This window comes from Peromyscus maniculatus, chromosome 20 (assembly GCF_049852395.1).
Source record: "Peromyscus maniculatus bairdii isolate BWxNUB_F1_BW_parent chromosome 20, HU_Pman_BW_mat_3.1, whole genome shotgun sequence".
In the NCBI taxonomy this organism is placed as follows: Eukaryota; Metazoa; Chordata; class Mammalia; order Rodentia; family Cricetidae; genus Peromyscus; species Peromyscus maniculatus.
In genome coordinates, this window is record NC_134871.1 from 41,140,065 (window position 1) to 41,165,046 (window position 24,982).

General features: G+C 43.3%; 1 protein-coding gene across 1 annotated transcript in view; it reads right to left on the minus strand.

Moving 5' to 3' along the window:
- The window catches only part of Col22a1 (collagen type XXII alpha 1 chain), a 258,754-nt gene that overhangs the window by 30,433 nt on the left and 203,339 nt on the right, over positions 1–24,982 (minus strand). The window contains exons 47-52 of the mRNA XM_076556018.1: positions 21,499–21,552; positions 19,593–19,646; positions 15,319–15,372; positions 11,326–11,379; positions 6,732–6,785; positions 1,788–1,841 (exon numbers count right to left, since the gene is read on the minus strand). Coding sequence (XP_076412133.1) covers positions 1,788–1,841; positions 6,732–6,785; positions 11,326–11,379; positions 15,319–15,372; positions 19,593–19,646; positions 21,499–21,552 — 324 coding nt within the window. The remainder of the gene's footprint in view (positions 1–1,787; positions 1,842–6,731; positions 6,786–11,325; positions 11,380–15,318; positions 15,373–19,592; positions 19,647–21,498; positions 21,553–24,982) is intronic.

A 24,982-nucleotide genomic window follows, 5' to 3' on the forward strand; every position in this document is an offset into this window, starting at 1 on the left:
CATAGCAATAAATACAATGATTCCCAATGACATTCTTCTACACTCATAGATCAGACTCTTGCTCAGCCACCATCAGAAAAACTTCCTTCTGTAGCAAATGGGAACAAATACAGAGACACACAGACAGTGACAGACCTTGAAACATTCAGTTCTAAATGGGATGTCCCCATGAAATACTTCCCCACCTGGGCTCAAGGAACTTAGCAGAAGAGGCAGTGGAAAGATTGTAAGAGCCAGAGGGGATGGAGAACACCTTGGAAACAAGGCCTTCTAGACACAGCAGGGCTGACACACATATGAACTCACGGACACCAGGGCAGCATCTACATGGCCTCCAGGGGCCTAAGCCACATGGGGTACCAGTGCTAATATGGGAAGTGGACACAAGCTCCCATCTATAACCCAGAAGCTATCTCCAGCTGAAAACATCTTGCAAAGAAAGATTAGTTTTCTCCAATGGAGTCATAGTAGGCATAAACCACATTTCAGGGTAGACTCATGCCCAGCAGTAGATGGCCAACACAAAACATCAATGATTTTTTGGAGTTTTTTTTTTTTTCCCTCATAATGCTTTCTGGGCATTTTTTTTTAACCTACAGGTCTTTTACTTATAGTTTCTGATTTTGTGTTTTTATGGGATTTCTGTGTGTTTCCCTCATAATGCTTTCTGGGCATTTTTTTTAACCTACAGGTCTTTTACTTATAGTTTCTGATTTTGTGTTTTTATGGGATTTCTGTGTGTGCAAGTGTGTGTCCCTGCATCTTTAAGTGTTTTTAATTTTCTCTCTCTCTCTCCTCCCTCCCTCCCTCCCTCCCTCCCTCCCTCCCTCCCTCTCTCTCTCTCTCTCTCTCTCTCTCTCCTGATTGTTTTGTCATATTCTGGTTTGTTTTTGAGGGGGCTTTTTAGTTGCTTTTTTGTTTTCTAATGAGAGAGAAAAAAGGGGTGTGGATTTGGGTGGATGGAGAGATGGAGGGAACCTGGGAGGATCTGGGAAAGGGGGAACAGTGATCAGAATTTACTATATTAAAATAATCTATTTTCCATTTAAATGAATAGAAAGGCTGTAATTCATTTAAGAAATAATAAATGTGGTAACACAGTGCATGTTGACTGTCCTTCCTTCTGTTGGAGAAGCAGAAGCGGGTCACTTTCCTCTTTACACCATGCTTGCCTTTCTTTCTAGTGTCACCATCACGACTTAGAATGGATTTCCACAACTGGAAAAGGGTTAGTTAGGGCACTGAAGGAAATGCAGGAGATGTTCTTCTGGTGACCAAGAACAAACATGTCCAAGGCCCTAGGCCCCCCATTCCCAGCACCGCAAAACTCAGCATAGTGCTGTGTGCCTGTAATCCCAGCAAGCAAAAGGGAGAAGCAAAATCAGAACTTGAACGTCATCCTCAGTGACATAATGAGTTCAAGACCAGCCTGGGTTACATGAAACTATGTCTTCAAACACACGTTAAAAAAAAAAAAAAAAAAAAAAAAAGCCCCTAACGTCAAAGCAAACAAAAAGCCAGGAACAAACAAAACACCCTGTTTTTTTTTTTCTTTCAGAGTAGAGAACATTCATGTTGGGATAAAGAGGCAAAGAATGAAGCAATTTTAAAACGCTAACTAGCCTGAGATGACTTTCAATCTAGGGGATAGATGCTACAGCAGCCTGCAGAGAAAGCAGAAATGGTCACACAAGCGCCAGAATGTCAGGAGACAGACTTCGGGAACTCAGAAGGCCTGCACACATTCGTTCCTGGGGGCAGCAGCACAAGACCAGACCGACACTTACCTGTGGACCTCTGGCTCCCTCTGCTCCTGCTAGGCCTGGCTCTCCTGCCTTGCCCTGAATTGAGGAAGAAAAGAAGAGGCTCAGGTTCCCATCTTTAGGATCTTTAGATGTTCAGCTGCCTGTCCTTCATATCACTGCATTTCCACACGCCACTGGCCAAGCAGGCTATCAGCCTTGGTGCCAGCACTCCTAATGTATTTCCTCCAGTCCCGCCTCCACAGCACATTCAGGCCTGATGCATTCCCAGTTTTTCTGCTGGGAAGATAGTTCAAGCCTTATCCCCCAGTTAACCATTCACAGGGATGCTTCTCTGTCCAAGCGCCCTGCCCAGATGAAAAACTATAAAACCATCTTAGTTATTAATTGACTTGATTCCCAAGAGCACTAGGAACTACTACATTTTTCCAATGGCCACACTAAAGACCAGAGCAGTTTTATTTTACCAGACTTCTAAGGACAAAGCTAAAGAACATCTCAGCTTCCTGTCACCCAGGCAGAGGCTCTGCTCAGGCTACCAGGGGCACCACTCACCAGGGGCCCATGATCTGATTTACACAGCCCTTTCCATACTCTGTGTTCTCAGATGCAAAGGAATACGAGAATACAGTTGCTACACAAAATTGCTGCCTACAGTTTGGTATAATTCTAGACAGAACCAAGGCATGAAGAAAGGCAACTGAGGTCCAGACAAATGGCTCAGAGGTAGGGGTGAGGATGCTGAGGAAGAGGTGAAAGGGTGCTGTTTGATGGGCAGCTGTGCCAGTTCTGGATCTCTCTCCATTATAGCTTGAGAACATGGCCCTCCTTAAATACTCTGCACCTCATTTTACACAGAGTGAATTTTTAGGACTTATGTGAAGCGAGTTCACATTACAAGAGAAGGGAGAGAGTATGGAACATTCCTAAATTTAGAGGGAAATTTTGAACAGAAGCTGGGGAGCAAAGGTTGGCTTTCAAGTTATCTTTCTTGTGGCTTTCTGACCCAACTTATCCAAGTCTATCTGTGTGGTGTTGATGTCATTTCCCCCGGCATCTGTTTCTGCAGTTTTAACTTTCAGATGGTCCTCCCTTGTAGGTCTTGGCCTTGACCCATAATCAAGATGATTGTCATTACTGGTCCAGTTACTAGCAGACAAACAGCCAGTATCAAAGGAGAGTTATTCCTGCATTAGACATAATTAAAGTGTGTTTGGAATTATGATGCATCCTCACTGAGAACCAATGGAAGACACCTCTTAGGAAAGCCACAGGGGCAGAGGAACACACAGTGAGGGTTGTAATTGGAAGGATAACTGAAACTCTGTGCTTCATCCTAAACAACAACGGATGCTCAACTACATCTTATTAAAACACTTAACAATTTGAAATGTTGTTTATCTATCTATCTACACATTGAAATGTTCATTCATCCATTGGGCTATTATCTACCACTTATCTGTCCATCAGTCTGTTTCTCCATGTACTCCCCTCACATGAGAATGGATCAAAGTGGAGAAGAGCCATGTACTAACCATTGCCATTCGCTATCCTCCTACCCCAGTCTCAGACATAAGGGCACCTGCTGCAGTGGAAAATATAGATGTTCTCAGTATGCTCCTTACAGCTTCTCAGGCGACCCAAGGGAGCCTGCATCCCAGCTGTTTCTAGAGGTACCACTCAACAGCCTGTCTTTATGACCTCCCCTCCCCATGGTCCATTTGTTCCCTCACTCTGTGGGGCTCCACTCTGTAGAATACCCTTCTGGAATCAGAGTCTCTACCTCAAAATCTCAGGGGAATCTTAGACTCCGCCCATCCAATGCCAACTTCCTCCTAACACAGCTAAGGGTAATAAACTATCAGAATAACTCTGTAGTGAAATTCCACAGCAAGCCAGGACGACTCTGGGATACACAACTCAGGTTATCAGAGTCCCACTATCTTTGAGGGATCACTGAGTCTGACCTGGTCCATGAGAACCAGCTACCTCCTGTGTGATCCTTGATGGCCTAGAACAGGACTGGTCTTGTATCGCAATGACAGACCCTGGAGCAGGCATTCAATAAACTGATGGAAGGAAGACTAGTGACCCTGCCCTATAGGGACAACTTTTAGGGACAATACTCATTCAGCACACAGGTAGATCCTGACTCTTGAGATCTGAGCACTGAGCTCTGGGTCAGCCTCAAAGATACGATTCCCAGAGTCTTCACTCACCAGCTGGAGAACCTTGGTCCAGCTCTTAGCCTTTGTGTATCCTGTTTCCTCATCTGGGGACAATAAGAGCATACATAACCCTGGGCTTTTCTGAGGTAGAAATGGAGTGAAGGGCTGACTGCTCCCAGTCCAGGGTATCCCCAAGAATGCCTCTCTGTCCCTCATGCACCCCCTTCCAATCCCTCCAGCCTCTGTTTACCATTTGCCTCTTTGGGTAACTCCACAGAGCATCCCACGTTGTTCTCCCTGGCAAGGCTCTTTCTTTTCCCCTCAGCAGTGAGCTTGGGCTGTTGCAACCAGTAAACAGTCTAAAGTGATGAAGAAGGTGCTTCGGGCAAACTGTGTAAGATTCGGAATGAGTCATAATAGTTTACGGCCGAGCAAATTAAACAGACCATGAACCCTGCTAGAAAAACTTTTATGTAATCCCATTTAGTGGCTGTAAAGGCTCCACAGTTCTGACCTCACCAGCAGTTAAAGTAGGGCAGTTGCAAAGAGGACCTCAGTAAAATAATTAAGAGTTAGATAAACCTGGTGCGCTGTGCATTCCTCACCTCATTTGCTCTCCAAATTCTAGCAAGTTAGTACATTACCCTCCATCTAATTGAAGAAGACTGAAGCTCAGGGAGGTTATTTGACTCAGTCAAGGTCACACAGCTTATGAGAAGGGACACCAGCCTCCAACACCACCTTGTGGCTATTGTTATTGCTGGGGCAGGGCATAAAAAGAATTGCATTTCTTCTATTAAATTTAGTTCTACCAATAAGTAGTACATAGAGATTGCTTTAAAATATTGGAAGAGGGACTGGAGAGATGGCTTAGCTGCTAAGAGTCCTTGCTGTTCTTCTGAAAGATCAGAGTTTTGTTATCACCACCCACATCAGGTGGCTCACAATTGCCTACGACTCTAGTTCCTGGGGATCTGATGCCCTTTTATGCCCCATGCTCTGGCACTGCACAGTCACAGTACACATAAACAAACGCAGGAGAGAAACATTCATTCATTCATTAAACTGACGGATTTATTTCAAAGACAGAAATCAGCCCAGTGAGATGTCTGGCAGGTAAAGGTACTTGCCACTAAGCCTGACAACCTAAGTTAGATCTCCAGGACCCATGTGACAGAAGGAGAGAACTGATTTCTGCAAGCTGACTTCTGACCTTTGCCTGTCTACTTCACAGACATACACAAATCAACAAGCAAATGCATTTTTTTTTAAAAAAAAAAAAAAAACTTTTTAAAGCAAAGTAACTAAATTTTCATGGGGTATAAAAATTGCAAATGCAATTTAAAAAAAAAAAACCTTTTTAAAGCAAAGTAACTGAAATATCATGGGGAATAAAGTCACTTGCCTGTTCCCTTCATGCAGAACAATCCTTCCATGGGTGGAGCCTTCACTCTCCTCAGAGCTGCCCCATGTTCTAGGAGATGCACTCCTGTTATGTAAGCAGGCAGACACGGGGAGATCCCCGGCCTCTCTCTCCCTATCCCTGCAGCTCTTTATCCCCCCCACCTCATGTGTGTGATTTGCTAGAGTATTGTTTTGATTTGTGGTGCATTGCTTCCCTTTGCTGCAGTGGACCCAGGGCCCCGCATGACAGGAGAACACTCCACTGAGCCACACCACAGCTCTAGATTTTGTGAAGACAAAAGTAATGCCAGAAACTCTGGAGCCATCATCATCATCATTGCAAAACCCTGAATCTGGGCAAGAGAGGTCCCTGACCCCTAGGAACAGACTTTGAGCTCATAGGTAAATCATGAAGCTATCAGACCACCTTAAGCTAAGATAACCTTAGGAGTACTGTGTCTGTCCACCTCACTGGAGGCTCCTAATGAATGTCACTCTAGAAAAATAAAAGCAACAACAAACACCTGCAGCCAGATTTAAAACATGAAGCTGGGAAGCAGCTCTCAAGACCAGGAGTCAGTGAAGCTCACTTTGCCCCCCAATTCCCTTCCATACCCACAGGGCTGAGGCTATGTGGGCAGTAAAGTACAGTGTGGAAGGATGGGAGACCTGAACTCAGAATTTCTGGACTGTCACCTGACTATTATATGACTTTAGGCTGGTCAACTTCCAACCTAAATAGTTTCTTATTTCATTTGCAAAGCAGGGCTGTTTTCCTTGCAGGACTATGAGAAGTAAGGGAAGTGATATATGGGTCATGACTGTGTGTGTGTATCATAGGAGCCCTTCAATACTCAGAAGAGCTGTTGAGAATGGACAGATTTGATAATGTGGTAATACATTTTTGTACCCTAATAAACTTGCCTGGGGATCGGAGGATAGAGCCAGTCCCTAGATTAGATATAGAGGCCAGACAGTGGTAGCACACACCCTTAATCCTATCAGTCTGGAGGTAGAGATCCATTTGGATCTCTGAGTTCAAGGCCACACTGGAAATAGAGTCAGGCAGTGGTGGCACACACCTTTAATCCCAGTACTGGGAAATACACATGCCTTTAATCCCAGGAAGTGACTGGAAGGGCAGAGAAAGGTATATAAGGTACAAAGACACAGGAACTAAAGCAGTTCAGCTGAGATCCTTTTGGGTGAGGATTCAGAGGCTTTCACTCTGAGGCTGAGGAGTTGATGAGGTGAGGTTGGCTGTGTCCTGTTCTGCTTCTCTGATTTTTCAGCTTTTACCCTGATATCTGGCTCTGTTTTTTTTTTTTTTTTTTTTATTATAAGACCTTTTAAGATTCATGTTATATTTGACATGAGGGTAAGTGTAGTCCCTTACCGGTTCTCCAGGGGGTCCAGGCTTTCCATCTCTGCCCTGTTTGCCTTCTTCTCCCTGCAAGATAAACTCAAATTGCTTAGTGAGTCAAGGAAGATTAGAGAGAAGGAAGGGCAGACACAAAGGCAACCATGTGCATCTCTCTGTGCAGCAGCAGCAGTTTGATGTTCTGGTAGCAGTACATGGGCATCTCCCCCAACTCCTGGAGTCTGGATGAGGATTTCTGAGTCAGAACCTGACATCATGGAAAAGCAGACGTTTTGCGATTGCACCGTGAATCTTTTTATTTATCTACAAAAGCCCCCATTTTGTTCCTCACCATGGGCCTCTTTAATGAGTAAGTTGACTAGGGTATGGGTGATGGGAGAAAGAAGAAAACACACAGAAAATCACCTTTCAACGCTCCCGAGGCATTATGGGGTACAGGGAAAGAAGGCTGGTGCTACTTGGTTCTAGAAAGTCCAGTGATGCTTTATATGTCTCTCCACAAAACTAAGCTATGAGTCTCTCTCTAGTCCCTGTACCCCAGTTGACCTCAGCTCTAGATGAGGATACTGTAACCTTGACGTTTGTTTGATAGCTAAGTACACATTCAGGCCCTCAGAAGACAAAGCCAGAAGAGCATGCAATCCCAGGCCATCCGAATTCAAAAGGAAGTAGCAAAGCTGAGAAAAAGAATTCAGTCAAGTGAGGTTTAAACTCTACTTGCGTCCCTGAGGCATAGGAACTTGGCGTCTTGGTGGCTTTTAGCCTAAGAAGACATATTAAATATGCCCTGTGGCGAGTCACAGGCTCCCGTTCACAATGCTCAGCAAAACACTAACACTGTCCACTGAGGCAGCCACTTACAGACAGCTGTCAAGGCAAGTGTCCACTAGTGCCCTTAGCCTGTAGTGTCTGGGCGTGGAGGATGCTGCCACAAGCAGTGATCAGAATGTATTGCCTATCCAGGCTGCTGTCCCATTGCTTCATTGGTACCTGTCATATTTTATGGATGCTGTTCCCAGCATTATTATGTGAACTTCAAATAAACCAACTCATGGACCCATCTTCTCTGCAGTTAAAAGCTCCAGGAACATCAAGGAAGAAAGAGCAGAAAGACAATACCAGACAGAGAATCAGAAAGTCTGCTGTGAAATTGTATCTCCTAGAAATGACCGGAAAGCTTCACCAATGATACCACAACAATACAGCAGCCTATACAAGAGTCGGTGACACCAATACACATACTAATGTAGAAGGAAGAAATCTCAGGGTACCGCTACCAGACAAAGAACTACAGGAAACTCAGGAGTGCTGGAAGAGAGAGAATTAGTCTTCCCCAGGGGTGATGCCCCCAACTGACTATCCATACCAAATGACCTTGAAATCATATACATACAAGCCAAGCAACACTAAATGAACTCAGAAGGTTGTATTTACATATACATGTAAATACATAATTATTTATAAATTTATATATAACATCATATACATATGTATACATATAGCTATATAATAATTAAAGAAAAAGAGGCCATGAATTTGAAAGTGAGTTCATGGAAGACATGTAGGAGGGAGAGAAGGGATGGGGAAATGATGTAATTAATATTTTAATTAAAATATGCAAAGATTAAAAAGTTCAATTGTTCCTCCCTCCACACAGAGGCCATGGGGAGGAGGGTCCAGAGAGCTGTACAGCCAGTTTGATAGAGGCCATGGGAAGGAAGGACACCAGCAAACTTGGGCTAGAGAAGGCAATGTCTGGGGACTTCAGGTGTGACCCTCTGAGACTGAATGCAGTGACTTGAGAGTCTTCTGTGGCCTCTTGTGCAATCTGAGAAATAAACAGGACTTCCCAAGACAGGAAAGCTGCCTTTTGGGAGTTGCTTGGATGGACAGTTCCTAACCTTTGCAACCTTGGCTTCTTCACTTTAAATTAATAGACATGCATTTGAGTCTGTACTGCAGGGTTAAGATTATATAAAATACGACAGATGCAGAGAGCTCTAGGCAGCAAGAATGGCAAGGAGATGGCCCTCAATAAATGGACAGACTCATTGTTTCACTTTCTAGTGTTGGTCCTTGGATATTAGTCAGTTTCCTAGTTCTTGCATCCCTCAAGGCAACCAACAGAAGCAGAAGGGGTTAAATTCTGCCCATCGGTATTACATACATACATACATACATACATACATACATACATACATACAGTAATGTCTGTCTGCAGCTGCTTTTACCTGTCACATCTTCTCCTTACCCCTGTCAAAACTTCTCTGCATACATACTTTGACCTTGACTAAGTTCCCCTATACCTTTCTCAGGAAGCTCCAGGAGTCTCATCAGTCCAGCTTGGGTGCCCATCCCTGAATCTCTATAGCCTTTATGGTCTCAAAGATAACTCAGTACATCTTGCTCTGTACCAATGCTTCTCGCTCTTTGATTTGTCTTCTCATGAAATTTCAGTCTACTGTGGAACTGGGACTTTGCATGCACAGTTCAGGGGCTTGCTGTCACTCATGTATCACTCATTTGGCTTGTCCCACCATTTAGACCAGACTGAGAGAGTACTTACTTGGGACAGAGAAGGAAGAGATGTTCAAGGCTATGTCCTAAATTTTGTGGTAGGGCTTTCAAAAGCTGGTATTAAGTTTGGGTTTCATTTTTTAATTTTAATTTCATTTTTATTAATGTATGTGTGCTTACCCCATGTGTATGCACGACCACACAGGCCAAAAAAAGGCATTGACTCCCCAAGAACTACAGGTGATTGTGAACTTCCCAGTGTGGGTGTTGGCAACTGAACTCATGTTCTCTAGGAGGACAGCAAGCACTCTTCAGAATTAAGCCAGCTCTCCAGGCTCTGGTTTTAAATCTAGTTCAAGTCCATATCTAATCCTGCTGGGAGGTCACAGGCATGTCTCAGGAATACATGTCTAACAGTGTGGTTTAGTAATAAGTGGGATACACTCGTGTGTGAAAGGTACTATGTACACAGCAAACTATGGGGAATGTGACGCACCTGGAAATCATAGTGGTACTCGCTGTCCGGGTACAAGGCAAAGGTGGGTGTCTGGTAGGTACTACTTGACAGAGGAAGGAAAAGGAACTGGAATGATTGTGAAACTAGGGAGGAAACTAAGAGAAACGGATAAGAATAAGCTGGAGAGGAAAGGCGGCTGGGTAACGTGAGCTAAGGAGAAACCATAACCTTATTCTGCCCTTTATACAAAAGCCACAGGGAAGATGGCCCACAGCCATGCACAGAAAGAAGCCAGTCTTGGTATAATAGTGACGGCAGGCACTAGAAAGACAGTGGTATGATAGGGCTACATTGAAAGGGAAGAGAGAGATGGGAGAATAAGTAGAGAACACAAGGAAAGTAAGACCTTTAACCTCTGTGTTAAAGGCCAGAAAGGAGAAGAGTGAGGCAGAGGACTGGACAGATTGAAGAAGACACCACGATTCTATCTATGGCTTCCTGCCTCTAGTCTCATCTCATACTAAGGATAAGGGGTGGGTGCAAAGCCCAAACTAGAGTTTTTATTTACTTGGCTTTACCCGATAGAATCAAATCACTACGATTTGAGAACCTCAACAGGTTCCTTAACTTCTAGGGTTACAATGGTTTACATGATAGCTGCCTAGGAGAGGTCTTTTCCATGGTGATCATGACTGTTAGACAGGTGGGTAGGAAGGGACCTCAGAGAGCTATTTACCTACTCCCACATTTCTTTTGTTACTCTTCATTGTGTGGAGACCCAAGACTGAACACAAATAGATGGCTTCATTAGAGGAGCTGAAACCCATAATATAATTCCCAATTGTGCATCCTTATTTTGTCCCCCACTCTAGTATATAGGAACTTCCTAACTAGAGATACAGAATATTAATAAAAGAGGGAATATGACCAGAGCCAGAGTGGAGATTCAGAAATAAAGGAAAAAGAGACTAGAGACTAGGAGTTGACCCTGACTGAGAAGGAAGCAGGAATGGATGCCTGGGCTGGGATTGGGATTAAGAACAAAGGCTTCAATCAAGGAGGGCTACAACTGCCTAGCCTGTTTAACATACTAGGTCTGATCAGAATCAGTAAATAGTAACAACATAAATGTGTCTGTGTGTGTACTTGCACACACATGCATGATTTCATAATATACATATATATACAATAAATCCAAAGAGGAGGAAAACAGATCAGGAGATAAACTGAATTAGGGTATAGGATATGACTCAGTGGTAGAGTATTTGCTTAGTGTATATGAAACCCTAGAATCCATTCCCAGTACCCAAGAGTTGAGGAGCATCAACTAATAAAGAGAGGTAATCAGGGGTCATTCTGGGCAGACAAAAATACACATGCAAAATTCCTGAGGTTGGGAGAGGATCAATTGGGGCAGGGGAGACCATATTGTGTCCTAGGAGACAAAAGAATATCAGTGAGGCTGGAATAAAAGAATGCATGATGGAGAGCATTTCCTGTACCTCAGGCTAGCCTTAAACCCTGCCTCACCTCCTTAGTGCTGGGAATATAGGTGCATCACCACATCTGGCAGGGATACATTTCTGCTTGCTAACTTTTCTGATGAGAAACCAGACCCTTCGAAATGATACTTACTTGGAGTCCTGGAATGCCTGATGGGCCCTGGGGACCAGGAGGGCCTTCTTTGCCCTGAAAGAGCCAAGACATAAGAACATCATGAAATCTTTAGTCAACTGCTCTGGAAAGAAATCTCACAGGGGGCTGTCCTGTGAGCTAGGAGGAGTTGGTTAAAAGCTAGGGTGTAACTGCAGCCTCCTTACTTCACAGGCTATGCCCCTATCAAGAGTTGTGACAGCGTCAACAAAGCATGTTCACACAGTGCTGGCACAGAGAGACCCACTCTACATTACAGAGACTTGGGGAATCCAACATCAGAAGACTGTGGAAGATTTGGGGCATTGGCGTTCATAAGACTTGGGTCCAGATTCAACTCAGCCTTTGTTCATTCCCACAGAACCACCGAGGACTATGTTCTGCACCTACAGAGCCCAGCACAAGTGAAAGGCTGGTCAGGAGGCCTGTGTGATCTATGGTCTCATTATTTTCATTGTTTATTTTTCCCAGAGATTCTCAAACCTTTAACCAAAAATAGCTACAAGTCATTATTCCCTCCATGAAAAACGTGTGGTATTTTGAATGTCTGTATTGCCAAATTGCATCAATTGGTATTTTGTTTCCCATTTTATTCATGAAGGCCCATAGCTGCCACCAGGGCTTCAACCTCTGTTCTAATCACACTGCTCAGCTTCCTATCACCCCATGTCTCTGCCATGAGTATGTGGAGCTCTTGACAACTTTCCAATCTCTGCCAGTGCCTTTGCAAGACAAGATTCTGATGCCTCTAACCACATAAAATAGGATAGTCTAAAGCAGTGGTTCTCAACCTTCCTAATGCTGTGACCCTTTAATGCAGTTCCTCATGCTGTGGTGACCCCCAACCATAAAATTATTATTTTTACTACTTCCCAACTGCAATTTTGCTACTGTTATGAATAACAATGTAAATATCTTTGCTTTCTGATGGTCTTAGGCAACTCTTATGAAAGGGACATTCAACCCCCAAAGGATTATGACCCACAAGTTGAGAACCTCTGTTCTAATGGGTTATGATTTTACCATCAAAATATGAGTGAAAACAAGCAAAAGTGTGTATTTATTCTACATTTATATAGATTTTTTAAAATGGCCCCATCAGTGGACCAAAACACAGTTCCTTTATGAAGCACTATTTGTACTGTATGTAAACTGCATGACTATGTTTTAGTTAAATCTAAACCATGAAGAAGATAGCAACACATGTTTACAACACAGAAAGATTGTTGTACAGATACTTGAGTTTGGTGCAGAAAGGATCATGCTTTATTTTTATCATTGTTAAAAGCTTCTGCAATGTATTCACATTTTTTCATATGCATGGAAAAAAGTTACTAAAATAATATAGAGAAGGTGATATGCCTTTGGGTTGATTTCAATTTGCTGCAAGACATTTAGGACAATCTGAGCACACTGCCACTCAGATCTATGCCGAATAACTGATCCAGTGAAACACAGCATCTCTCCTCCATTACAGAATCTACCATCACATATGCAAATAGTATAAATATATACTATCAAATATTCAATTAACACTGGGGAATTTTAAATACTGATAATAAAACATTCTGGATACCTCTCTAGATGCTCCTTGTTCCAAGAACCTTCAAATGGAAAAACAGTGATTCCAGAACAGGGTCAACAATTTCCAGTCCTCTGTCTGTTCTTGTAAATAAACTTTTATTAGCAGAAATTCATACCCTATCAGTATATGTATTGTCTATGGCTCATGCTGCCTTACTGAAGCTCAATTCAGTAGTTACAACAGAGAATTGTGTGTCACAAGTATGAAAAGTCTCCTATTTGTTTCTTCAGAGATAAAGCTAAGCCTTGAGCTAAACCATTCACTTGATTCTCAGGTGAGGGAGGCAAGTTCAGGAGGACTCTGCCTCTTGACATCCCAGCCATCATAAACACTTCTCTAATATTTACAAAGCAGTTCACTTGACCGAGAGCAGGAGACAGACACTCTCTAACTAGCTTCCAGCGACAAATTCCAGCACACAGAGCCAGCTATGACAATCTTCCAGAACACCCTGGCCCAGTCTGCACACAGCATCTCCCCAATCTCTCTTTAGAGCTGAATGCTCACAAGGTGACATGGGACTTTCCCCTTTAACTTTGCTTGTACCAATCACTTGCTGTGGAATTAACACATTTAAATATTTATTAAGCAACTAATTGAAACCAGGCAGAAAATAGAAAATAATGATTTTTTTTCAAATTAACTCAGCTTTGAAAATTCGAGCTCCTTGCTGTGTAAATAGATAGCTATACAGCAGCTATAAAAGATCAACAAAAACTCCAACAATCTAAAATTCTCCATTCATGTTGCTTCAGAGGAGATATGTCTTCAAACCACTTTTAGTACCAAGGAGTGGCTATTTAGACATTGTATTCTACAAGAGTAATTGTAAGAGGTGCCATCTGGGGACTCAATGTCATACTGTGGCCCTTCATGTCATATCAAAATAATGGTGAATGGTTCATATGTTTTAATTCAAAACAGTGAGAATACTCAGGATTTCATGAACTGTGTGTATCCATATTACCCAGCCAATATCATTTCACCTAAGAAAACTTTACCCATACCTGAATTTAATATTTATAGTAATCTATCAGGACTATGGGCAGCTCCAACTGCTCCCATAGCTTACCAAGGGGTCCCATGACAGAATCAAAGTTTTATTTAATAGAGTTTAATTCGTAGCAATGTAATGATTTTACAACTGGGCTCAGTATCTTATTCTCCTCAGGCAAACAGTCCATTAGTTTTATTGGGAAAATCTTTTATGGTCTGAGAATCAATAAAAAGCTGCCTGCGGTACTTTCTACCCTGGGATTTATGCATGGGTTGCTTCAAACGGATTGACCGCGGGATGATCCTACAAAGGGCTGTGGGACTGCCAGCTATTCAATCTCAGCGCTCCATGGTGAGCTGGGGTGAAACAGTCGAAAGAACACCAAAGTGATGTCTTCAAATTGACTTAAGTCCCAAGCTGAACATTAATTTCCTGTGTGCCTTTGTCTACTGGGCACCACTTTTCCATGCTGGCAAAGAATGATGTGCTGTTGCTAACTGCACCCTCAGGGTCCTTCTGCACAGAAGCTTGCCAGAGACACAAGAGCAGGAGCCCAGCCTCATGCTTTGTGACAATGCTGCCGGGCTTCCTGCAACCAGCTGTTGGCTCTGACTCTTCTGTTAAAGGCCGACTGCTTCTCCAGTCTCACTTTCCTTATTCATAAAATGGGCATGACAATTCTAGGCTTCTCTAAATTACAAGGCTGACATGGCTGGAGAGAAGCCAGAAGGGATAAGGGGTACTGATATACTGGATTGTATATCTTTAAACGTTATGCATGTATTCAACCAGCATGGTGCACCCCCAAAGTTGTATTTCAGTTTTTGCTTTATGGCACTGAATCCAGATGTGGTTCTAGCAGCTTGATGAAAAGAAAAAAATTCTAGGTTTTTGAGATTAAAGAGCATTGAGTTCAACTGCAAACAACACCAGCTGTGATTTGGGGATCCTGAGCAATGACCGTCCTTTCTGACTTGTACCTTCCTCTGGAACAGTGGTGATAACAGAGCTGTCGCCAGCCTGAAACACAGCTGAGCATACCACAGCCCGGGGTGGGCGTCTCCATCACCTGCGGTTACTCAGAACCACACTCAGACACTATGCTGACAAGGAGAGATGGAATGGACATTTAGAGCTTGTTTTCACTGGGGAATCACAGGTCACCAGACCACTCCATCAAAACCTTCATTTTAACGGTAAAGTAATGCGACACCTAGCAGAAGGCAATTTGCCCTGCATTTTCCCTACAAGAAAACATGGCAGTGAACAGAGCCTCAGGAATATGGGGGGGGGGCTCACAATATGAGAGGACAGGAGCAGAGCTGGCAAACACGAGGCTCTAAAAAGTCCTAACAGTCAGCGTAAGGATGATTCTGTCTCCCACAGAACTTACCGGGGGCCCTTGAAGTCCTGGTGGTCCTGCAGGGCCTGCATTTCCATCTGCTCCCTACAAAGACAAGGCAGAAGACCAGTTTCAGAGCAGCTGGAATGAGGCTGGAGGAGTAACCACAGTCCAGGAAGGGGTGAAGCATTGATTAACCAGTCATCCCTAAGACAACAGAAAATCTTCACACTTGCAAAAAAGGTGGTAGAAGAGTTCCGGAGAAGTGAGTAGGCAGTGCAGGGTGAGCCCCAGGCACTGCTTTTGGGGCTGTTGTTCTGCCTACAGCCTTGTCCCCATGTCCACAGGTTCACCTCAAGCATCAGTTTCTAAGAGAGATACTCGATATCTGCAAGATTGAAAAGTTCAAGCACTGGCCCTTTACAAACCATGGTAATGTCTTTCCCCGCTTTGTAGCTATTTTTTGCTGTAGCACGTGTCAAGGTCTGATACACCAGTGTTCAATGGCTTCATTCATTTATTGCCTATATTCCTCTTTTCCAACCCCTCCGACATCACAACTTCCATGATTTCTTCTCTTCCTGGGAACTTAAGAAGCTCCTGGAGTATACTGGATACTTAGTCAATATTTTTGAATAATCAGATGGGAGTAGGGGGCAGAATGAGCTAGGGGATGAAGGGAGCAATTCTTTAGGTGAATTTAGGCATTTGCCTCTTGCTAGCATTCATAAGCTGCATGTGATCCAAGCTCAATTTCTGCCCCTCTGAATGTATGGAAACTGCCTCCATCCTAAGGAGATGGGGAACGTTTGAGATGAGTTGGAAGAAGTGCTGGGTACAGGACAGGGGGACTGGCCTAGACAGAACCTCAGACTCAGAATTCTGGGTGTGCATCCTGCCTCTCCACAGAGTAGCTCTGCAACCCAGTGCAGGTTACGTTACCCCTCCACGTCCCAGAAATGCAGAAATGTGAAATGCAGAAAAAGAGAGCAACCACCACATGTGGGTTGTTGAATGGGCTGAAAAGGACAACACGTATAAAGAAGTAGCCATCACCAAAAACATCCCAAGGACTCTCTCTGCACAAAGGGCCATCCATTTAATACCAAAAGTCAATCTTCCATCCAAGGACCAGAGCCACAGCAGTTATGGACTAACCATGGAAGCATGCACAAACAAGTTTCTCACAGAACTTTATTGATAACCATTCAGAGGCTTTTGATTGATTTATATGTACCAATGTAGTGTTGGTGGTGGTTTTTCCCCCCCCCCTTAGGTGCTAGCCATGATATAGGAACAGAGAAATAACCATATTATAGCCTTGTACTTCAATGAAACTTGATGCTGTAAATATGACTGTTTTTCTATGGATTGCAAAGTTCTTAGGGCAGAATGCTGTTTGATATGCCTAGATCTCTTAGGCTAGATAAGAAACCAAATAACGTTCATGAACTATAAAAACACCGGTAATAGTTAAACAAGTGCCATGAAGTTCTTGGTAAAATTACACATCTAGTCCAAGCTAAGTGCAGTTTCTATCTCGAATCTGTTTTGTTTTTCTACAAAAATTTAGCAAAAGTTTCTTTCCCTGCACCCTGGACTTTGTAAAGTTGGAATCAAAAGCATAGCAGGAAAGTGGTAAAAGTTTTATCCGGTGGAGGCACACTGGCTGAGAGCAGAAAATAAATGCTGGAAGAGCTCTGAGGGCTTGGAGCCTAGACCATGGGATACCCTGGACAGGACCTGCCAAACAGTAAGCACTTCTGCATAAATGGCCAAGCTGCTTGCTTCTCCACTCTGGAGTTGCTTCTGTGGGACCAGCCACTGAGCCTGTGGGCTGACTCATCACCTAAGCTCCAGCACAGCAGCACAAAGCACGGCATAAAACAGATGCTCAGTAAGCATTTACATAAGCTGAAAGCATTCCTCCATTGGAAACAGACCCACTGGCTTCTGACTGTGACCTGCCTCTGTGTCTCAGACTCATCCTTTTGCATGAGCATTCAAAGCCAGGACCTGCGACTATCAAGGAGCTCTAAGTTATAGCCATTTCTGGTGGGAAGGTACTAGAGCCATGTACCCATTTTGGAACTCTCAGGATGAAGGAAAGAAGGTTTAAGGGTGGGTCCATCCTCTGTGATTCTCAGCTGATGGGGTGCACTTGGAGGTTAAAGCTACTATGGCAAGAAATTATTCACCAATGAACTGATTTTTAATAAAGCCACTTGTCTCTCATATGATCTTTTTTGATTAATGCCAATAGCATTCCTTGATATCCACTGGAGTCCCACCTTTGCCAGGATTTCATCTGCCTGATTTCTGGATCTAACAATAAAATAGGTATGCTGGTTGTGTTGTGGTCTGTCTGTCTGTCTGTCTGTCTGTCTGTCTGTCTGTCTGTCTCTCTCTCTCTCTCTCTCTCTCTCTCTCTCTCTCTCTCTTTCTTCCTTCCTTTCTTGTCAACTTGGCACAGCTAAAGTTTTCTGGGGGAAAAGAGGAACCTCAACTGAGAAAATGTCTCCATCAGATGGGACTCGGTGCATATCTATGGAACATTTTCTTGACTAATGATTGATATTAGAGGGCCTAGCCCACTTCCGGCAGTACTACCCCTGGGAAGGTGGTCCTAGGTGCTATAAGGAGGCAGCTTAAGTAAGCTTTAGAGAGTAAGCCAGTAAGCCATGTTCTTCCATGGTCTCTGCTTCAGTTCCTGCCTTGAGTTCCTGCCCTCAGTGATGGAATGTGACCTAGGTTGTGCGAGCCAAACACATTCTTTAATCTCCATGTTGCTTCTGGTCATGGTATTTTATCACAGCAACACAAGCTTACTGGGACAGTATGCAAATACAATGCAACATGATTTACTAAGGAAAATTACAAACCTTGAAATAATTTTAAATTTCTATGCAGTTCAATGACAACAAATGAATCAGTCTCTTATGATTTCCTCCACAAAAGCAATAGCAGAACAAGATCAGGTAGGAATTGAGGCTGGGGAATTAAAAAAGCTGTTGACATCAGAGATATTAGGAGTGGGGAGATGATATCAGAGATTTAGAGTGAATTTTTCATTCTTTGAAATGACTGATTTTATTGTGAACTTGATGTAAAGGTTTACTATAAAAGGCCAATTGCTGTTTCATGCTCTTACATGATTTCATTCAACGAATACTTTTTTAAATTTGATTTTTAATCAATTAACACAACTAGAAGTCAGTGAGTTGCTATTTAAAAAGACAAAGCAGGGACAGAAGAGATGGTCTAATTGTTAAGAACGTTTTCTGCTCTTGCAGAGGACATGGGTTTGGTTCATAGCACCCACATAGCATCTTATAATTATCTGTCACTCCAGTTTGAAGAGCTCTGATGCCCCCTTCCTGGACTCTGCAGGCATCTCCATGCACATACATGTACACATGCATACACATACACAAACACACACATGCACCCACACAGTCTATAAAAAGCAAAGAAAACAACAAAAAGATCAGGCTTAATTTCGAAACTTTTAACTTCATAATCCAAACTGACTCCCTTTTACAAAATTTACTTTAAAATCCTGTTTTCTGTTAGACCCAGGTTCCTTTTCAGTAGGCTTTGAGTCATCTGGAGTGGCCATGTTTGCAAAGTCTGAGAGACAGAATTTCATAAAGAATCCATGAAAATCTCTGGGGTCCTGGGCCCAGCATGGACAGTAATTGCCACTGCTGGTTGTCATGGCTACCTTCCATGAATCTAAGAGCTGCAATTGCAGTTGGCTCCAAGCAGAGAAACAACGTGACTAATCTGTAGGAGCAGAAAAATGCCGAGGCCCTGTGTCAATGTCATGGCTACAGTTACTACAAGAGCAAGGAAATTCTTTGCTTAAATGGCACACTAAATTGAATGGTAGAAATAGTAGACATTTACAGTTATCAAAAATGTCAGAGAATAACAATAAGTGGTTAAAAAGAATAATAGTGAACAATAATTTATTATTGTTAGTTATTGATTCCAGAAAACTGGAGACGATCTAGGCTTACATGGGCATCTTCAAGTTCAATGTAAAGGAGTTCTTTACTCAAGAGCCTACCTTGAAATACTTGCTTCAACATTCCTTACCAGGGACCCTCGGGCCTAAGATCACCCTGAGTAGCCCATCTTTCAAGGCTACTCAAATCCCTCAATATTCATCCCATTCACTTCTTTCTTACTCCTGGATACTTTAAGGGTAAGCCCATCCCTTCAAATAAGATAGTTCCAGTGTGATACAATCTCCATAGAGAATGGATACGTGCCTTGAATGCCAAAACCAAGAGACAAAGGTCATTAGAGAGTCTACTTACTGGTGGCCCAGGATTCCCTGGTGGGCCCATGAAGCCTGGAACTCCAGGGTGACCCTAGTAATACACAGAAGAAAATTATTTTAAAAGTGACTCCTTAAAAGAGCTTTCAACTTGAAATAACAACAGTTTTCAACTGAAACAAGGTAGTTTCAACAACCAATCTAGAGTCTGCCTCTTAAGCTGAGTGACAAGTCTGGTTGAAGTCTCTGGGAACAAAGGGTCTCTATCATGTAGCTTTAGTGACTCCATAGGTTCAAAAGAGTTAATTAGAATATTTATAAAGATTAATAGGTCTTGAGAGAGAATTTGTTTCAAAATCATCTGTAGTGGAGAAAAAGCATATGGAAGTAGCTGAGGATGCAGATCAAAACAAAATGGACTGTATCTTATATCTACATGGAACCTGAAAAATGATTTGTATTATACTCCCAACCTTCCAGATATGCATCTGGATATGCATGGATCATGTGTTTGCACTATCCCAGTGCTGAGATTACAACTGCAGGCCACCACAACAGCTTTTTGTTTGTTGTTTGTTTTTAACATGGGCCCTGGGGAATCAAACTCATCCCTCACGCTTTTAAGACAAGTACTTTACTGTTACCCACCAAGCTCCATATCTATAGTGTGTGCTTTCTCCCCCCCCTCTCTCTCTGTGTGTGTGTGTGTGTGTGTGTGTGTGTGTGTATGCATGTGCGTGTATGTGTGTGTACCTCCTTAACAGAATAAACTTGGAGTAATTTAGCTATGACAACAATACTATGACAATATTACAGAAATAATCTATTTTCACATCTGGAGTTTTCTGTGAGTTATAGAATGAGCCATTCATTATATGTGTGTGTGTGTGTGTGTGTGTGTGTGTGTGTGTGTGTGTGTGTATGTATATGTATATGTATATGTATACATACATACATATATATACATATATATATATAATGTAGAATTTAATGAGAATTTAATCTTTCTCTCTCCTACGTCTCCAAACCTGCAATTGGAAAACACAAGCAATACTCATTACAATGCATAGAGTAGTTGCTGCTGGCAGGCTGTCCTTGGTATAATAACCCAGATACCTTTTGTTTCTCCAGATACAGGGGAGAAAACCTTAAGCACAGCTCTTCTTTGGCTGCTTGAAGATTCCTGGCTCAGTAGCTCACCCTCCACCCACCTGCATCAATATGCCCTGAGGTCAGGATCCACCCTTGCTCATTTAGTATCTCAGATTCTGGAGCAGGGCCCAACATGGAATTGGTTACCGTGAGCACTGGAGTGAGATGCAGAGCAGTGTGAAAGTAGAAAGGGGAGGGCTGGTGGAGACTGGGAAAGAGAAGGCAGGGGAAATGATGGCTGAGGAGACAATGCACAAGTCACTTAGTAATCACTAAAGCTGCCCAAGCAAGGCTGTATGGAATCAGCCAGCGCTACTGGTTGGAGGACAATGAGAAAGCAGTATTTCAGAATCATATGGGGAAGAGCGCTTCAGTATTGGTGCCAGCCTCCCATGCATTAGCAGAAGGGTCCAGCTAGCCGGAAGGGGCAAGGACTGGCTCAGGGAGTGCTGTGAAGCACTTCAAACAGTGCCACAGGTGTAAAAAGAAGCGCTCAAGAAATGGAGGGAGGGATAAAGGGGTGCTTCCTGAAGAATGAAAACACCAGTGAGGGAGAAGCAATCATGGGGAGGGAGGGAAATGAAAAGGTGAAGGCTCCTCTGACAACTGGAAGATGGATCAGGATGAGCGTAAGCAGAGACCTCAAGATGGAAAGCAGGAAATCAAGATTCAATCATTCCTCTGCAGGCAGAGAAGAGGCAAGGATGGCATCAGAAGCAGTGGGTGGACTCAGCTAAGAGCAAGGCCTTTTTTACAACCAATGCAATCTTCTTTATGACGGAAATCGGCTTTACCTGATCGCCTTTCTGTCCCACCTCACCCTCTGCGCCACGCTCTCCTTGGTTTCCCTTGGAAAGAAAACAGAAAGGACAAGTCAGGTCACAAGACATTTCACTAGAGCGTCCGTCCCTGCAAATATACAAGTACGCCTCGGTGCTTTCGCTCACTCTTCAAATTCTTAGCAGATTATTGCTGCACACCAACCAGGGCGACAGCAGACAGACGCAAGCCCTGATTGAAAGATTACTGATGACATTGTTTAGTTGTGTTTCCGATCCCTTGGGGAAGCATAAGCAAACTGGGCTGGGAGGAAGGCAGGATTGAGTTCTCTGAGTCTGGTATATCACTCCCGAACCTGAACACAGGGATGGATGGCAGATATCACTAGAAGAGTGGATGATGGTCCTAGATTGTATCTGTAACCACAGTGAGAGGTGGACAGGAAGGCCCAGGTTGAGGGAAAGAGAAAGCATGAGGTCTTCCAGGAAGGTGAGACAGAGGAAGAAGTGTGGGTCGGTCGGTGGGTCTTGAAGAGCCGGTGTGTGAGAAAGGGAGAAGGAAGGTAGAGACAGGAGACCAGGGAGTGCTGCACACTGAACGCTGTGGTCACTTTCTCCACATACGTGTTCTGTAGGCCCCTAGTATTGGCTGTGGGACCTGAAGGAACCACTCAAACACTCATAGTACTTTTCTTAACACATTACCAGCAACGACAAAAATAATTAATGATAACCCCCTCAGAGAATGCCCAGATTAAACTGCTAGATGATGCATTTCACATAGAGGGTGGTACTATTATAACTATTTGTTATAATTATCATTTTCTTATTTGGCGCTTTGATCCTCACTTTTTCTTTTGCTGCCTGCCACTGGGAAGAGGGCTTGGATCCCTCCCTTCCGTCTATACGAGAGTGGTGATGATGACACATCTGTTAAGGAGCTACCGTGAAAACTATAAGTGACCTAAAAATCCATGAAGTTCATAGGCCAGTGATAGGCTCAGGGAGAGTACTTAGTGACCATCTGCATCATCATCACTACCTGACCATCATCCTTACCACTGTCAGGACCACCACCATGGTCAGCAGCATCACAATATCCTAATCATCACCTCTATCACCATCCCCACCTCACTACTATCACTACCATCACTGTCACTATGGTTACCATCATCAGCACCACTGTCAACATGATCATCACCATCCCCTTTTCATCACTAGCATCACCACCATCATTATGGTTACCAGCACCAGTACCTATCAGTCATCACCCAATCTTTACCCTCTTCTTATCACCATTATTATCACAACAGTCACCACAGTACTTATAGCATGCAACCTATGGGAAGTATTTTTATAGACTCAACTTAAAAGTTATGATCCAAATTTCCAAAATTTTAACTGTCATCTCTCCTGGTTCTGTGGGTAGTTTTAAACTATTTTGAGATTATAATATTTCTCCCTTTCCTTTCCTCCCCTTCAAACTCTCCCATATACTCTCCTGCTCTCCTTCAAATCCATGGCCTCTTTTATCATTAATTGTTATTACATGCATATATATGTATATATATGCCTAAATATAACTTACTCAGTCCATATAATGTTATTTGTATATATGTTTTCAGGGCTGACCATTTGGCACTGAACAACTAATCGGTATGCTCTTCCCTAGGGAAGGCCACCTCTTCTGCTCCTAGCATTTCTTAGTTGTCTACAATTCTTTGTATAGGGTTGAGGCCTTGTGGGCTTTTTCTCATCCACTTTGGCATGTCTGTTGGTATCATCCTTGTTCAGCTCACGTTTGGGCAGTCATGTTGGTATTTTGGTTTGGTTTTGTTCTTTGAGACAGAATGGCATAAAGCTCAAACTGACCTCAAACTCACTATGCAGCTGAGGCTAGCCTTGAACTCCTAATTCTCCAGCCTTCATTAGTGTTGGGGTTATATGTAGCTAGAGTTTTCCTGCCTTGCCCACAGTCAGGACAAATCTCTGTCACCCGCCAGTCCCACAGCCGCTCAGACCCAACCAAGTAGACACAGAGACTTATATTGCTTACAAACTGTATGGCCGTGGCAGGCTCTTGTTAACTATTCTTATATCTTAAAGTAACGCATTTCTACAAATCTATATCTTGCTACGTGGCTCGTGGCTTACCAGCATCTTCACATGCTGCTTGTCCTGGCAGTGGCTGGCAGTGTCTCCTTCTGCCTTCCTGTTCTTTTATTTCTCCTCTGTTAGTCCCGCCTATACTTCCTGCCTAGCCACGACCAATCAGGTTTTATTTATTGACCAATCAGAGCAACTTGACATACAGACCATCCCCCAGTACAGCCAAGTGCAGACCATCTCAGACACCTGCACTCAGGCCCATGGTCCTAATCATCCTCTATGCAAACCTGCTGGGCAATGCCACAAGGAACCCAAGAAGGGCTCCCACAGGACATACATTAACATCCCACAGCAGTTATAGAAGTGTCCACTTCATCCAGTTTACTTGTCATGTCTTTTGCTTTTTTTTCTTTCTGTGTTTTATTTTGTTTTAGTTTGATTTTGATACAAGTTCTTGAACTATAGCCCAGGCTATCCTGGCACTATATAGATGAAGTTGGCCTCAAACCTACAACAACACTCCTGCATTTGGTTCATGAGAACTGGAAATACAAGTGTGAGCCACCAGATGTGGCTTTTTTTTTTTTTTAACTAGGACAGGCTCTTATGCTGTATCCAAAACAGCCCTGAGACTCATTATGTAGCACAGGCTAGGCTCTAACTTGTACCATTATTCTTGCCTCAGCCTCCTAAGTGCTAAGATCACAGAAGTGAGCCACCACACCAAGTATACTTACTGTATTAACAACTGTATTACAGTAAACGTGAATAAAGCAACTCTTTGGTTCCTTTAAAATAATCTACTGTGCTATGAAGAGTCCTTGGCATTGAATCAGTCTAGTACTCATTTTATTCCCCTCCCCCCTCATCTCTGCATCTAAGCAGGTCATACCCCTCCCTAGATCTCAATCTGTCCATCCAGAATGACTAGGGATGGGTGCAGGTCAAAATGAGAGAGTCCAGAGAGTCGAAAGCCACAGATTTCTCATGAGGTATGAAGTCCAGTCCTCTTCCCATCCAGCTCATTCTGGTGCACGGTGGCTCACTGATGTCATGCTAATGACACTCTTTCTCACAGACCCCAGGCTGTGCTATGAGGGTTAGATGAACTGACCCTTATAAAGTGCTAGGTGTCATTGTTTAGAGGAAGGAATAGACTAGTTCATAGGAAAAACACTCATTCCAACATCGTTGCATGCTATTATATCTAGTGTTGCTCGGTGTCTAAAGTTGGCACTCTGTCTGCAGCCACTGCATAATCAGAGAAGTGCCATAGAGCTTGCATGCTGCTTCAGTGACATTCAGGACAACTGGCCTTAAAGGTAAATGGATCTCTTTCAAATCGCAGCCTTCAGCCTAGCTGTAGAGTGGTTTTAACGTGCAGCTGGCA